Genomic DNA, 16565 nt, shown 5'->3' with positions numbered 1-16565 from the left:
AGGAATTTAGGATTCCCTAAAGCAAGTTTCCACGTTTTCGAATGAATCCTCTGTCCGTATGTTGGTCAGTCTAGATGTCTCCTTTCCCAATTATTATCTGAAAATTCAATGCAGATTAGTTTTACACAGTTCAAGCTCTCAGAATTCTGTATAGCTGTGTCTCTGTGTATCCAGATGCCCAGAATCTCTTTGCCCAATTTCCAAAAACTCCCAAGAAATGCATTCTTTGCTTTATTCCTATCATCATCATCATTAATAGATATCACTCTTTGATGCCTTCCCCACTCGATTTCTCCCCGCTCTTCTTCTTCTTCTGGTCGTCTCCAGACGACGGTTGAGTTGGTTCGACTTTCAGTGTCTTCTCATTACTGCCGCCTCTATCATTGAATCCCTTCAACGTCGCCTTCTCAAAGACTGGAACCAGCTCTTGAAGTGTCACGTATTTAGAGTCTTTGGCAGATTTGAAGCCATCTGGCACTCGTTTCGCGTCGCTGAAAACGAAAAAGTGATTCTGAATTCAATCAAGTTAGATTACCGTTTCACGGGTGGATCTACGGGTGGTCCACGACCCACTGTGGTGGCTCTTTCAGTTATTTTCTTTATATGGGATACTTTCTCCTCCTGCTTCTCCGATTTCTTCTCATTTTCGCTCACTTGCTTCATCTTACTCTTCTGGAATAGATTTCGGATAAATCCTGGCGACGCGGGTTTTCCGTTTTGTGGATCCTTAGCATCGACTGGCACCAATTTTGACTTGCTTCCTTTCGTACCGGATTGAGCCGTAGTCGATTGAGTGACCGGTGTGATCGCCGGCGTCGGCGCATTTACGGTAGCCCTCGGACCGATAGAATTCTTCGATTGAACGCTGTTTTGTTTCTTTTTCGTCACACACATCTGAAATTCACAAAGTTTTCTTTGTGGGGATTAGAAGTCATCCGGGGGACTCGTGAATATCTCACCTTTGAACGCTTATATTATCGAAATCATATAACTTCCCTGTGAATGAAGATGTGTGTTTTTGTGAGTTTAGGGTTGCCTATTTCGAACTGATTTGATTTTGGAGAAATTAAAGAAATTTATAGAGAGGGGTGGTTTGGGGTGTCACGTTTGGTTGGAAAATTTGGAGAATTGGGCGAATGTCACGTAGAAACGGATAATATTGATATTGTGACTTTTTGAATGATTTTTCCTGTGTTGGTGTTGTTGTTGTGGGTCTCCCGTTGTTGTGTGTGAATTTTGTCTGTTTTAGTGCACATTTGAGTTTGAAGAATGAAAAACTGTAATTTTGAGTTCAAAAGTTCGAAAATGCTGCAAATATTCTGATTTTCAACCAAATTTGAGCTGAAAAAGCTGAAAATCACACGTCTTTCTTCGGAATGTCAGCTTTTTTGCATTCGATATTTTCAATTTTCAAGCCGAAACCTGTTTCGAAATAGAAAAGGGAAAGAAGGATTCTATTTTTACATACTTGTCAATGTCTGGATTCAAAAAATGAACCAATTTTTATCGAAAATGTGAGCGTTTTTGATGATTTTTCAGAATTTCTCCTAATACTGAATGAATTTTAGTCGAAAATTTGACTTTTTGGCGAAAAAATTCAAAAAAAGTGTAAAGTTTGACCATTTTCCATGTATAGAAACAGTTTGAATACCGTAACCTCACAAATTTTCCCATGTGAAACTCCTCAATGACTCATTCCAAATCGATATACATGTGCTCTCCTAATACTCGTTTTGTGCTCATGTACTAACCCGCTTCTTTATGTTTCTCCTTTTCCAGCATGCATATGCATTCATCTCTTCCGCCGCCAACACTCCAAACTCATCGTCTTCAACTAATGCATCCACCACCATCACTACACGACTCTTCGTTTATGTCTCAATATCAGCCGATCGTTCCACCACCACTCGGATCGCCGGAATCAATGAGCTCACCCATCATGTTACCTTTCTATAATGCACGTATATTGAGTCCTGTGAGAGCGCCTGAAAGACAAGAGACACCAAGCAAGTCTCGGTTAGTTATCGTACTCGATTGTGTCGTGGTTTTGTGGTTTTGTGTTCGAAATGTCTATTTTTAAGGTTTTATGTTATATTAACACTATTTTGGGCTACTGAAAATCGGTTTTTTTGTCTGAAAATCGATAGTTTCTCTATTTAAAGCTCCGCCCCTTTTTCGATGATCCAAACCCTCGACATGAAAGTGGGCGTGTCTGACTCCGCTCTCTTATTCGAGTTCCATTTGAAAAGCCCTGGAAATAGTAATAATGATTAAGCCAAAGACTTCCTTGTGCGTCAAAACTGCAAGAGTGGGCGGAGCCTAGCAAACCCCGCCCCCTAATTCACTCGGTCTCGATTTCGTCTACTCGAGTAGTCACCAATTTGTATCTACCAGACTCCGCCCTCTTTTCGCATTCTGTTTCGTGTCATATGAAATGGGGCGTGTCTGACTCCGCCCATGTCTCAGAAACTCCAAGAATCTTACTTTCAATAATCTTTAATTATCACATTGTGCGCTCCACCGAAATGCCCTTGAAAAATGTCTCTTTTTCTCTGATTCTCTCAATTTCTCACATAATTTTCTTCGATTTCGGTAGAGCGCGGTTGTAAGCAGCGTGTCGTGCTGATATTACTAAATACAAAAAAACTGAAAAAGTGGGAGGAGCCTAGTTAAGCCCCTCCCTTCTACTAAAACTACAGTACACATTCCTCATCTCTTCAATTGTTCCAGATCGCCGTCACGCTCATTCCGTGAACGTGTAACATACGACAGTGGAAGAGGAAACGAGAGAGGACGTCGCTACAACAGCCGTCAAAACGAGTCGACTTTATCCAGTTCCTACTCCAACAATCGTCCCTACAACTCGTCATACCGCCCACCGTCATCCCGTGGCTCACACCATCTATCGTCGTCCTACCACTCGAATTCGTCCTATCAACGTCCTCCATTTCGCCAGAGAAATTATAGTAATGATGGGAATCGCAATCGACCAAATCACCCATCTCGTGGCTATAACAACATCTCTTCCCATCCATCGTCTTCCTCTAATTATCCTCGTCGTGATAATGATAGAAGATATTAATTCTATTGTTAAATAGTTTAAGAGTTCCCCTTAGCACTGTCTCATTCCCTCCAAAAATCAATTATTCTCTTTTATTTCTTACTTGTTGTGTTCTTTTTGTTTGTTTTACCCCCCATTTCCAGCTCGCCCTCTAGTGGCCTCCATCAACTTGTTTTGATTCTTTCCCTTCCCATTCATCTCAATTCCATAACGAGTTTTCTTTTTGTTTTTGCTTCCAGAACCCCCCACCCAGCCCATTTAGATCTAGAAATCTATATGAACATCTGTTAAATACTCTTTTTTCAAAATATTAATTTCAGCAAAAAGCAAAGAAAAAATCACAAAAAATTCGAGAAAAAACCGCGTATAAATGATTCGGTAAGGATGTGATGATGAAGATGAGATGGCAAGGGAGGAAATATACAAAAAACGGTAAGTTTTGAAGCCAAATAATTGGAAAACAACTAAACAATGAGATCCTCGAAATCCGATCCAGCATTATCGAGCAATCGCTGCTTTTTCGAGCTGCCAGAGCTCACAATACTCGTCGTCGAGCCCAGCAAAGAGCCGACTTTCGAACTCCAAACCGACAATTTCGACGGAGCATTTCCACGGAAGACTCCAGAATCGTCGAGTCCACGATGGACTTGAACTTGGAACGATCCGGATTCCAGATACTTTTGATGTCGTTTGAAGTTTGTCGTATACAAATTGGCGAGTGTTGGTTTTCGGAAATTCTTGAGAAGAAGTGAGGAGGAGACGACAGAGACACTGGAGAGAGCCATCGCGGCGGCGGCCATCCATGGTTGAAGCATGAAACCGAATGGGCGGAACACTCCTGGAATTACATTATGGATATATAGGATGGGATGGGTAAAGTCTGTGTGTAGGTGTGTCCGGATGTCTCAAAACTTGGAAATTTCAGCTTTTCTAAAACAAAATGGCGGAAAACGAGTTTTTTGGTGATTTTAATACAAATTTTAGCGAAAAATAGACATTTCTGAACAGTTTTCAGTCCAAACACTTCAAATTTCAGTTTCCAAAAAAGGGGCGTCTGAAAAATCTGTGTGTCGATGTGTCCGGATGTCCAAGATTTAAAAAATTCAGCATCTTTTAAAGCAAAAATGGCAGTTTTCAGTCAGTTTTGTCTTAGACTGTCTATCGGTGTCTCATTTCGTCCGGATGTCTGCAACCTTTCTGTTTGTCACAATTTCCTGATGCCCGGATGTCTCTTTTTTATGGATTTCGCGGTTTTTCTTCGAGGTTTTGGTCATTTTTTGGCCGAAACATCTACTTTTTGGTTGGAAAACGAGTTTTTTTGTGATTTTAATACAAATTTTAACGTAAAATAGATATTTCTGAACAGTTTTCAGTTAAATTTGAAAAAAAAACTTCAGAAATTTGTGAAAAGTTTTTCCAAATACTCAAATTTTCAGTTTCCAAAAAGGGGGCGTGGCCTAAATGTGGGCGGAGTTTTTCGGAGATTTACAGTGATTCTGAAAATCCAGTATTTCCATATTAGTTCATTCTAATTTCAAGCAAAAAATTCGAAAAAGGGGGCGTGGCTTAACCGATATGGGTTTGTTTAAAAATTCAAAACTGTCAGGCTCCGCCCATTTTTTATATTTCGATTATAGGAGGAGCTTAAAGTGGGCGGAGTCTAATCATCAGATTTTCGTCAAAACGAAAAAAAGTGGGCGGGATCTAACTAAATTTTCTGTCCGTCTGTCTGTTTTTCCAGATGTCCACATTTTCAAAAATCATTTCAAGATTCTAAGAACCTCCCTCAACGATGTAAAAAAGGTGGAAAATGGGCGGAGCCTAAAAATTTGCTATTTTTTGCTTGTCTGTCTGTCTGTCCGGATGTCCAAGGTTCTAAAGAGCAGTGTTTAACTAGAGAAGTGGGCGGAGCCAAAGTCTGTACGGCGTCTGTTTATCCGGATGTCTCCGTGTCTGTCTGTCTGTCTGTCAATCCGGATGTCCACTCACCTGCTGCAATTGGAATTCCGATAGCATTATAGATGATAGCGAACAAGAAATTCAGTCGAATCCGTCTCGTTGTCATTTTCGATAACTTGATCGCTCCGACGACATCAACTAAATCATTTCGAACGAGAACGATTCCAGCCGATTCGATTGCCACGTCACTTCCAGCGGCGATGGCAATTCCGACGTCTGCTTCGGCGAGAGCTGGCGAATCGTTGACTCCGTCACCGACCATTGCCACTTTGTTACCGTATCCCTTGAGTTGTTTTATTTTTTGCTGCTTTTGGTTGGGAAGAACCTGCAGAGATTGGGGGAAATTAGAGAGGATATAGTCTTCATCTTCGACTACTAAAGGGGCGTGACTTGGTTAGGCTCCGCCCACTTTTTGTTGAGTAAACTTTTGGAGATGTGGTTCAGAACGTTTTGAAATCGGGACAATTCGGAACTAAGACTTCGAATTAAGATAGTTTTTGTGTTTTCCGCCTTCTTTCTAAACAAGCCCCGCCCCTTTTCTAAACAAGCTCCGCCCCTTCCTAAACGAGCTTCGCCCCTTTCTAAACAAGTTCCGCCTCTTTTCTAAACAAGCCTCGCCCTTTCCTAAACAAGCTCCGCCCCTTTTCTAAACAAGTTCCGCCTCTTTTCTAAACAAGTTCCGCCCCTTTTCTAAACAAGCTCCGCCCCTTTTCTAAACAAGCTCCGCCCTTTCTAAACAAGTTCCGCCCCTTTTCTAAACAAGCTCCGCCCCTTCCTTAACAAGATCCGCCTATTCCTAAATAAGCTCCGCCCATTCCTAAACAAGCCCCGCCCCTTCCTTAACAAGCTCCGCCTATTTCTAAAACTCACTCATATCGAAATCTCATCACTATGATCTCAGGAAGATTCAGGAATGAATTCAAAATTTTTTGTAGGCTCCGCCCCTTCCAAATAACTCTTACCTCCGCATAGACCTCATCAATGCCCACTTGTTTCGCTGTCGATTCGGCAGTTTTCGAGTTGTCACCAGTCAAAAGAACCACTCGGAGACCCATCTCACGGAGAGTGTAAATGGCAAGAGACGCCTCTTTTTTCACTTGATCCGCGATCGAAATGACGGCGACCACTTCGGCTGAAAATACGAGAGAATCGAAGTTTATAGTTCCAGTCGCTCTAAAACTATACCATTAATAGCACAAATCACTGAAATATGTCCCTTTCTCTGCTCTTCTGAAAGTGTCATTTTGACGACTTCTGATACTGGAATTCCGTGTCTCTCCATCATTCTCTCGGTTCCGATTACGATATTTGCGGTGTCTGGGTTCGGTTGGCTAACTGAAAAAATAGTTGTTTCTTTATTAGCTCGGCACAGTTCTTACAACTGCGCTCCACCGAAATGCCTCTGAAAAATGTCTCTTTTTCTCTGAATCTCTCAATTTTGCACACAATTTTCTTTGGTTTCGGTAGAGCGCGGTTGTAAGAAGTGTGGCGTATGCTAATAATTTTGAAAAAAACTCGCTTACCATCACGACTAGAAACCTGAAGTAATGTCACTTCCGTTCCTGGAATCGTCATTGTTTTTCCATCAGGAATACGTGGAATTTCGAGAGAAGATGTTCCGGAGAGAGCAAGAGATGAGAATGATTGACGGATCGAATCGATTCGACATGTTACTCCGTGTCCTGCGGAGACGTGGAATCGAGACGTGTTTGGCCACGTGGGCTCGTTGAGGAGCTGGAAGTTTTGATCTACTTTTGAAAACTACAGTAGTCTTAACGGTTACAGTATGATTCCAGTATCCTGGATTTGATCTACAGCTTTCAACAGTAACCTAGCCGTGACTACAGTAAGCTCACATTGAAATTGAATCGATCCAACTACAGTATCCCTATCCAAATTATGATCCATAACTACAGTAACCCGATCCTAGATTTGTTGGGAAGCTACAGATACAGTATGCTACCAGCTTTCTACAGTAACCTAGCCGTGGCTGTAGTATCCCTACCGTACCACATTATTGACGTGTTTTTGATCTACTGGAGTACAGTATATCTACAGTATGCTCGCAATTCTGATCCAGAACTACGGTACCCAGATCCTAATTTTGATCAATCTGCGACTACAGTAACCCTACCCTGAATATGATGTAAAACTACAGTATTCCGATCCAAATTTTGATCCTGAACTACAGTAACCCGATCCAAGATTTGTTGGGAAGCTACAGTTACAGTATGCACCCAGTACTCTGGGTACGGCGTTCACAGAATCTCTACAGTAGTCTTGCTACAGTAAGCTAATAATAGCTACAGTACCTCATTTCCAAACCGTGCCAGTTACAGTATGCCTACAGTGTTCCGATTCTGAGTTTGATCTGATTTTCCGATTCACGACTACAGTATCATGTTCCTGAATTCGATCCTCATCTACAAATACAGTAGCCCAATCCCAATTTTGATCCTACTTTTACAGTACCCCATCCTAGATTTGTCTGGAAGCTACAGTATCCTATTCCTAGTTTTTTTTCAAACAAACAACTTCTTTCGGAATCCTCAACTACATTATCCGGATCTTAAATTTGATCCTAAACTACAGTACCCCCCGATCCTAAAATCGATCCTAAGCTACAGTAACCCGATCCTAAATTCGATCCTAACTACAGTCCTAGCTCCCCCTACAGTATCCTACCTGTTTAGCAAACGCCGCAATCGCATTTCCAATCGGATGCTCTGACAACGCCTCCGTCGCACCCGACAAGAAAGTGATCAACTTTAACGACATCGTCGTCGGATTCACAAACGAGGCGATTTGTACTACACGTGGACGACCTTCAGTGATAGTTCCAGTCTTATCGAACACGATTGTTGTCACTTTATGCACACTTTCCAGTGGTTCTCCTCCTTTGATCAAAATTCCGTTGGCTGCTCCGACGCCCGTTCCAACCATCACAGCTGTCGGCGTGGCGAGACCCAGACTGCACGGACATGCGATGGCGAGTACTGTAATGGCGGCTTCGAACGCGATTTTTAGTGCTTCTTCGAATCGGAGACCGGGCGGCTGAAATTATTTATATTTATCATCTTCTTAATTCTGATCCAAAAACTACAGTACCTCAATCCAGAATTTGATCTTGAACTACAGTAACCTGATCCTAACTCCGATCCTGAACTACAGTACCCCGATCCTAACCTTGATCCTAATACTACAGTACCCCGATCCTAATTCTGATCCTGACCTACACTACTCCGATCCTAATTCTGGTCCTGAACTACAGTAACCCGATCCTAGTTTTGATCTGGAACTACAGTACTCAAGAATTCAATTCAGACCTTCAGTAACCTGATCCTGAATTTGATCAATCTGCTACTACCAGTCGGTTTACGTCGCCTAACGGCGACTAAACCTCCTTCTTTACACCACCCTTCTCAGTTTTACAGCGCCTGCGGCGCTTCTTAGCCGAGCAGTTCGTTCCGATAGAGCACAATTGTAAAATCTCTCTTTTCAGACTCAAATTCTGCAAATTTTCTCAATGGCTTTTACTATCCTGATAGAATATGGAACATAGAATGAGCTGTTTTTGAATTTACCAATTTGAACTTTCTTCCTATGTTTTCCTCATTTTAAAACAATCTCACAGAAGAACGTGAACTTGATAACTATTCTCTCTTCCCTTCCCAAAAGGCGAGTGATCATACCGATATGAGTTTTTTTTGACTGATCGGCGGCGATGCCGCCTCCCTTCTCGGAATATGGCAGACTAAGACGGTGTTTTAACAAATTATCATCCAAGAATTCATTATTTTTTTGTAGACAACCGAGCTACGACGGGTCCTTATTCACATATCAGCTTCTTGAGTAGTGGTCTTTCATTTAGTTTAGGCTTCGCTATCAGAAAACATGCTCTCCCCGGTTCCTTTAATTCCCATTATGTATGTGAGCGGCAGAGCTGTGCGGAATTCCTTCCTCCGACTACCTTCTTTCTTCTTCCGGGCTTTTTTCACTTCCTTCATCTCTCTTCCGACTTCCCTTTTGAAAATTTCACTTTCTTCCTCCTTCTTCCGACTTCCCATTTTAGAAAATTTACTTCCGACTTTCCGCTTCAGTTTTCCGTTGAAAATTTTTTGCCACTTCCGACTTTCAAAAAAAGTTTACAAACATTTTGGAATTTTTGACTGACTTCCTTCTTCCGTCTTCCTTTTTCAAAAATTTACTTCCATCTTTTTTCTTCCGGCTCCCCTATTGAAAATTTTACAGCTCTGATGAGCGGTATCCAAATCTCAAATAGAACATTCGATCCCGAAAATACCGAAAAAAATGCGGAGCAGACTTATTGACAAATTTTTTATCATAGTCACTATTTTTCCCTCCATTTAGATCCAAAAGTTCTTCAATAAATTACTTTCCCATAACGTAAAAGCAACAAAAAAATTATTTCCAATTTGATGGGAACGAACTCGCCACCCCATGCGTAAGAGTCATCTGTGTAGACCACTACACCACGCGCGCGCGGCCGGCGCCTGTCGAGAGTGCAGTAAAGAAACATCGAGTCAGTAATGTTAGGTTGATATTTTGAACTTTCTACCACCCTGTCGGGACACACCCTCATCAACGAAATTTAGCACTAATAACCTCACCGTCTCCAGAGGACGTCAAATTTGATATTTTTGGAAAAAGAAAAGTTTGGGCATCATCTAAGTCAAATTTCCAATCCATCTATCCAGGTTTCATTAAAATCGGTCCAGTACGGAGGGAGTTATGACGTGCAACAAATAAACGGACAAACGGAATCTGTTGAATATTATTAGTAAAGATTTTTTATCATAGTCACTATTTTTCCCTCCATTTAGATCCAAAAGTTCTTCAATAAATTACTTTCCCATAACGTAAAAGCAACAAAAAAATTATTTCCAATTTGATGGGAACGAACTCGCCACCCCATGCGTAAGAGTCATCTGTGTAGACCACTACACCACGCGCGCGCGGCCGGCGTCTGTCGAGAGTGCAGTAAAGAAACATCGAGTCAGTAATGTTAGGTTGATATTTTGAACTTTCTACCACCCTGTCGGGACACACCCTCATCAACGAAATTTAGCACTAATAACCTCACCGTCTCCAGAGGACGTCAAATTTGATATTTTTGGAAAAAGAAAAGTTTGGGCATCATCTAAGTCAAATTTCCAATCCATCTATCCAGGTTTCATTAAAATCGGTCCAGTACGGAGGGAGTTATGACGTGCAACAAATAAACGGACAAACGGAATCTGTTGAATATTATTAGTAAAGATAATATCCCGATCCTAACTCTGATACTGAACTACAGTACCCGGGTCCTTATCCTGATCAATCTGCGACTACAGTAACCCGATCCCAGTTTTGATCCCGAAACTACAGTAACCTGACCCTAATTCTGATCCTAAAGCTACAGTGCCCGATCTCAATTCTGATCCTGGCCTACAGTACCCCGACCCTAGTTTTGATCCAAAACTACAAATACAGTACCCCGATCCTAATTCTGGTCCTGAACTACAGTAACCCGATCCTAGTTTTGATCTGGAACTACAGTACCTCGATCCTAATTCTGATCCTAATCTACAAATACAGTAACCCGATACTAACTCTGATCTACAAGTACAGTATCTCGATCCTAATTCTAAAGATCCAGATCCACAACTACAGTACCCCCGATCCTAGTTTTGGTCTGAAACTACAGTACCCCCGATCCTATCCTTGATCTACTCACCAAATGCGCATTTCTCTCCAAATTATACTCGATTGCAATCCATACTCCAAGTGTCACAAGGGACAATCCAATGACGCACGGAACGAAATAACCGGCTATTTTATCGGCGAGCTGTTGGATTGGAGCACGATTTGTCTGCGCCTCTTCGACGAGACGAACGATTTGGGAGAGTGTCGACTCGTTTCCGACGTGTGTTGCTTTGATGATCAACACTCCTTTCTGGTTGACAGATCCACCGATTACTGTACTTCCTGCAAATAAGACAAATGGATTTTGACTAGATTGAGTAAAGCCCCGCCCCTTTAAGGTGGGCGGAGCATCAGTAAGAGTTTTGTTCAAATGAGAGAGAAAAGTGGGCGGAGCTCAGAAAATAGGTGGAGTCTAATCTTCAGATTTTCGTCAAAAAAAAGGGTGGAAAATGGGCGGAGCCTAAAAATTTGCTTCAGTTGTCTGTCTGTCTGTCCGGATATCCAAGGTTCTAAAGAGCACTGTTTAACTATAATAGAGAGTAGTGGGCGGAGCCAAAGTCTGTCCGGCGTCTGTTTATCCGGATATCTCCGTGTCTGTCTGTATGTGTGTCTGTAAGTGTGTCCGGATGTCTATCTGTCTGTCTGCCGGTATGTCCGGATGTCCAGTGGGCTCAAACGTGTCTGTCAATCTGTCTGTCTGTACGTGTCTGTCAATCTGTCTGTCAATGACCTACAGTACCCGCGATCCTAGGTGTAATCCTAAACTACAGTACCCCAAACTACAGTACACAACTGATCCTGAACAACAGTAGCCTAATCTGCAAATACAGTACCCCGGATCCTAGGTTTCATCCAGAACTACAGTACCCCGATCCTGCATATGATCCTGAACTACAGTAACCTGATCTACAAATACAGTACCCCCGATCCTAATCTTGATCTGTAACTACAGTACCCCGATCCTAGATTTGATCCTAGACTACAGTACCCCCGATCCTAGATTTGATCTAGAGCTACAGTACCCCCGATCCTGTATTCGATCCGCGGGGTCTATATTTGAAATATATGTCGTGCATGTCCCTATGTCTGTCCAGATGTCCCTACCTGGTTTCTTCACAACAGGCATCGATTCGCCCGTAATAAAGCTCTCATCAGCCGAACTCTTCCCATCAATAACGACTCCATCGACTGGGACTTTGGCACCTGGGACCACTTTAATCAGATCATTCCTCTGCACCAATTCGATATTAATCCCCTTCTCAGAAGTGATCCGTCCCTCCGTGTCCATCGTTACAAGTGTCGCCTCCTTGGCTTGTAATGACATCAGTTTAGACAGTGCTTCCGACGTTTTTCCCTTCGCTTTATGCTCCAACATTCTCCCAAGTGCAATGAATACAATCAACATGGGCGGTACATCGAAGAATGTCATTGGAGAGGAGGGCCATTTGAAGATGATTGCCAGCAATAACACGACGATTGAATAGGAATAGGCGATGGTTGTGGCGAGAACAATCAGCACATCCATATTCGCATTTCCGTGTTTTATAGCTTTCCACGACGCTGCGTAGAAGTATCGACCACCGAATATCTGCAATTCAATAGAGGTTTTTGCAATTTTTCGGTCAAAAATCTTCATTTTTCTGTAAAAAAAAAGGAAAAAATCATCAAAAACGTGTCAAAAAGGGGGAGCGGAGCCTATTTTCCAGATTCTGAATCCCGTAATAAATGAGAGGAAATCTAATTTTTTAGTCAAGAATCAATTGAAAATGTCGATTTCAGAGTTGCGCGGAAGTGATTTTTTCTAAAACGGAAGTCGGAAGTCGGAAGTAAAATTTCTAAAACGGAAGTCGGAAGTAAAATTTTGAAAACGGAAGTCGGAAGTCGGAAGTTGAAAGTGAAAAAACGCCCGGAAGTCGGAAGTTGGAAGTCGGAAGTGGATATTTCGCAAAGATTCAAAAACTCCAAGAGAAAAATCATGAAATTCGCGAAAATCAGTGGAAAATTAGTTTTTGGATGAAGAAAAGCCTATTTTCTGTCCTTTTAGACCATTTTTCCTTGTATTTCTGCCAAATATACTTTTCGGAAATTCCACAATTATGGAATGACGGAAGTCGGAAGTAAACATCCGAAAACGGAAGCCGGACGTCGGAAGTAAAATTTTCAAAACGGAAGCCGGAAGTTGGAAGTAAAAAACAGCCCGAAAGTCGGAAGTCGGAATTCCGCGCAACTCTGGTCGAGTTTCAAGAAGAAATAGGTGAAAAATTATCGAAAATGGGCTTGACGATTCCGGTCAAAAATTGGTCGAAATCGTCATTATTTCGGTGAAAAACGAGTCAAAAAAGGGGCAGAGCCTAGTTTCTAGATACTGAGATTCAGGATTTTTATTCTGAACTCCGGGTTTTGGATTCAGAATTCTGGATTCTAGATTCAGATTTCTCGACTCTCGGATTCTGGATTTTGAGTTTCAGATTCCGAATATCTGCAATTCAAGACGGAATTCGAGAATCAAAAATCATAAAGAAATCGAGTTTTTTCTTGATAATTTTGAAAAACAATGATAGTTTTCTATGTCTGTCTAAGTGTCTATGTGTCCACAAATCCGCAAATTCGTTTTTCGTATTCGAGGGTTTTGGGATTCAAAAATTGTCGAAAAATTGTGACTTTCTCTAATTTTTCCAGTCTGAAACTAGTTTTTTTGGAAAAAAATGTTTCAAAAAAAATGTTAAAAAATCTTTTTTTTTCAGACTTTTCTGAATATTTATGAAAAAAAAAACGTATTTTTAACCGATTTTTAGTCAAAAATTTAAGTTTTATCAGAAAAAAAGCGTCTGTCTGTGTGTCCGAATGTCTGGATATCTACTTTTCGACAGAAATTCGCTATTTTTTCCATAAAAAGTTAGAATTTTTCAGTTTTTTTGAAAAATTCAAAAAAAAGTTGTGATTAAATCCAAATGATCTCCAACTTTTATTCATAATATCTGACATTATACGTCTGTCTGTGTGTCCAGATGTCCGGATGTCCGCTTCTTCACAAAAAATGCAATACTTTTTCCAGAAAACTGAAAATCTTGTAAAAAAAAATCCGACGTTAAAAACGAAATTGATATTTTTTTTTCATTTTGAAAAAACACATTTTCATTTTGAAAAATGTGAAAAACCGGAAAATGCTGATTTTAGACCAGATTTTTCGAGAAAAAAACTAGAAAATCTGTCTGTCTGTAAATCCGTACGTCCGGATGTCCACAATTTCTCGATTTTTCGCTATCAATCAACCTACCTGAACAGGTGTGCACAAAATCAGGAGTAAGAAATTATCCAGAGAGAGAGCGGGTGTGAAGATGGGTGTCTGTTTCTCCGGATGCATTGGAGTATGGAGAATCCAATGGAATATTATCATGATTATCATTACGGGCACTCCGCAGACAAGTGATATCAGGAATGTGTTTCGCCATCTGAAAAAAGAGAAAAAAATTAGTTGAAAATGATAAAAATCCGGTTTAAAAGGAACTGTGCGGCAAAATTGCTGAAAGTGGGCGGAGCCTAACACACGAACTTTCATCTCGATTCAAAACTCCATTTTTCCATTATCTGCACGATGATCAAAAAAAAGGGCGGAGTCTGGCGGCTAAGCCACGCCCCTTTTGGCAGGTTTGCCGCACGGTTTTAAGGAACTATGCGACAAATGTGCAAAATGGGCGGAGCCTAGTTTAAATTTTGGAGAAAAATCGGGATGCTCGAGGCCTCGCTTATTTTTCGTGATTTTGGCGAAAAAGTGGGCGGAGCCTGACTAAGCCACGCCTCTTTTTGCAAGTTTGCCGCACGGTTTCATTCAATAGGAACCATGCGGCAAATGTGCAAAAAATGGGTGGAGCCTAGTTCAATTTTCGGAGAAAACTTCGTTTCTCAAGGGTCCGCTCATTTTCTGTGATTCTGGCGAAAAAGTGGGCGGAGTCTCGAAAAGCTGTGCCACGCCCTTTTTGGCAAGTTCGCCGCACTATTCTCTTCGAGAGAAAGCGTGCGGCAAATGTGCGAAATGGGCGGAGCCTAGTTCAAATTTTGGAGAAACCTTCGTTTCTCAAGGCTCCGCCCATTTCCCGTATTTGAGGCAGAAAAGTGGGCGGAGTCTCAGAAAACTGAGCCCTTTTTCATGAGGAATCATGCGATGGAGCCTATTCTTTTTTTGCTGAAACTGAAACCGTATTTTACTAAGCCCCGCCCTTTTTTGCAGTTCTGCGGCTCTTTTCACTGATTTCATATCCAAAATGTACTCAAAAATCGCACTTAGCCACGCCTCTTTTTACAATATCGCCGCACAATTTCACCCGAAAGGGGCGGAGCTTTGTCAAACTCACTTCTCCACGTCCTCCGAATGATCCAACCGTCTCATTTGGTCATCTCTCGTCGCCAAATCGGCAGTGAATCCGAGTGACTCAATGACATTTATGATATCACGTGGACCGATGACTTGCGGTGAGAACTCGACGAGAGCCATCGACGTGGCAATCGACACATTACACGAGTCGACACCTGTCTTCGATAATACGTGAGACTCGATGCGTGTCGCGTCGTTTTCTGTGGATAGGTTGCCGATCTGAAAGTATTCAAGGGGTGGCCTAGAAAACTCGTCTCGTCTATTAACACAGTTCTTACAACTGCGCTCCACCGAAATTCTCTTGAAAAACAATCGTTACGGTAGAGCGCGGTTGTGAGAAGCGTGTAGAACAGGAAACTCACAATTAACTGAATCTTATTATAATTCGAGTTTGCACCGGATGAATCTAGAAGTGTCGCTTTGTATCCCAATTCTTCTGTCATGTGTTCGGCGATGACGTCAGCAGAGGTTAGACGGTTATCGTAGATCACTTCGGCTTTCGCCGCGATGAGGGCGACGACGATTGAGTGGACTCCTGGAAAAATGGGGAGAGAATTTAGAGCAACCTAATCTGGAATCAAAAAAATCGATAGTTCCGAATACTAGTGTGGCGTTGGGACACTCCGCAACTATGACGGTTTGAAACTAGAAGTTTCGGAACTATGAACGACTCCGAAACGTTTTGAAACCGGACATATCGAAACTATGACATTGTTTAACCGGACGTTTCGAAACATAAATATTTCGGGCCCGGACGTTTCAAAACTTTGACATTCCAAGATCAGACGTTTTGAAACTATGCTATTTCGAAACCAGGCGTATCGAAATTATGACATTTCGACAGTAACCGTGTAAAATGTACTGAAAAGATGCCATTTTTCAGCGAATTTTCTTCATATTTCACGGTTTCTAGACATCTGGTTGCAAAACGTCCGGTTGGCAAACGTCTCGGTTTCTAAACGTCCGGACGTTTCGAAACGGCACAGATGCTAGGTGTACCGGCTAGAAACCAAAAGCGAGAGTACCCCGCCGTTTTGCAACCAGTCGTTTCGCAACTTTATACTGTTTTGGAACTGAGATTTATCGGTTTTCATAGTTGCGAAACGTCCAGATTGCGACATGACCAGTTGCGAAGTGTCTCGACTCGAATATTCAAAATTGGAAATCTAGAATTCCAGGAATCTAGAATCCAGAACCTAAATCCTCTGAAATAGGCTCCGCCCCCTTTTCTGACCATTTTTGCGTCTTTTTCACGGTAAAATTGACTAATTTTAGTCGATTTTTCATCGAAAACTTCATTTTTTGACGATTTTTCAATAATTATTTCTAATAAAACCCACGTGACCCCCTCCCCACTACCCTTTTCTATCCTTTTCTTCCCCCACTGACCCCACCGCCACGTTCTTTCGAAATTCCCATTTATTTCTCGTCTTCTCCAACACCAACTCGTTTATTCCTCTCCTCTCC

At 41.8% G+C, this 16565-nt stretch overlaps 4 protein-coding genes across 4 annotated transcripts; 2 read left to right on the top strand and 2 right to left on the bottom strand.

The window, feature by feature from the left end:
- Positions 1-262: 262 nt before the first annotated feature.
- On the bottom strand, positions 263-1853 carry GCK72_008441 (uncharacterized protein; the record flags this gene model as incomplete). Its single annotated transcript, XM_003094579.2, has 3 exons — positions 263-491; positions 536-894; positions 1752-1853. 3 exons carry the CDS (start codon positions 1851-1853, stop codon positions 263-265), a joined length of 690 nt encoding a protein of 229 aa, XP_003094627.2.
- On the top strand, positions 1781-3082 carry GCK72_008440 (uncharacterized protein; the record flags this gene model as incomplete). The annotated part of the gene is made up of 2 exons (XM_003094586.2): positions 1781-2016; positions 2731-3082. The coding sequence occupies 2 exons, from the start codon at positions 1781-1783 to the stop codon at positions 3080-3082; spliced, it is 588 nt and encodes a 195-aa protein (XP_003094634.2).
- Positions 3083-3464: 382 nt separating this feature from the next.
- Positions 3465-3813, top strand: GCK72_008439 (uncharacterized protein; the record flags this gene model as incomplete). Its single annotated transcript, XM_053726827.1, has 2 exons — positions 3465-3493; positions 3558-3813. The coding sequence occupies 2 exons, from the start codon at positions 3465-3467 to the stop codon at positions 3811-3813; spliced, it is 285 nt and encodes a 94-aa protein (XP_053586404.1).
- GCK72_008438 (uncharacterized protein) lies at positions 3526-16517 on the bottom strand (the record flags this gene model as incomplete). The annotated part of the gene is made up of 12 exons (XM_053726826.1): positions 3526-3899; positions 5051-5345; positions 5983-6152; positions 6206-6355; positions 6544-6754; positions 7706-8074; positions 10758-11008; positions 11831-12314; positions 14004-14178; positions 15079-15317; positions 15461-15633; positions 16493-16517. 12 exons carry the CDS (start codon positions 16515-16517, stop codon positions 3526-3528), a joined length of 2916 nt encoding a protein of 971 aa, XP_053586403.1.
- Between the last annotated feature and the right edge of the window lie 48 nt (positions 16518-16565).

The sequence above is a fragment of the Caenorhabditis remanei genome, chromosome III (assembly GCF_010183535.1).
Source record: "Caenorhabditis remanei strain PX506 chromosome III, whole genome shotgun sequence".
Classification (NCBI taxonomy): Eukaryota; Metazoa; Nematoda; class Chromadorea; order Rhabditida; family Rhabditidae; genus Caenorhabditis; species Caenorhabditis remanei.
Note: the sequence above shows the minus strand (reverse complement) of the source record. Positions and strands in the feature narration are given on the sequence as shown.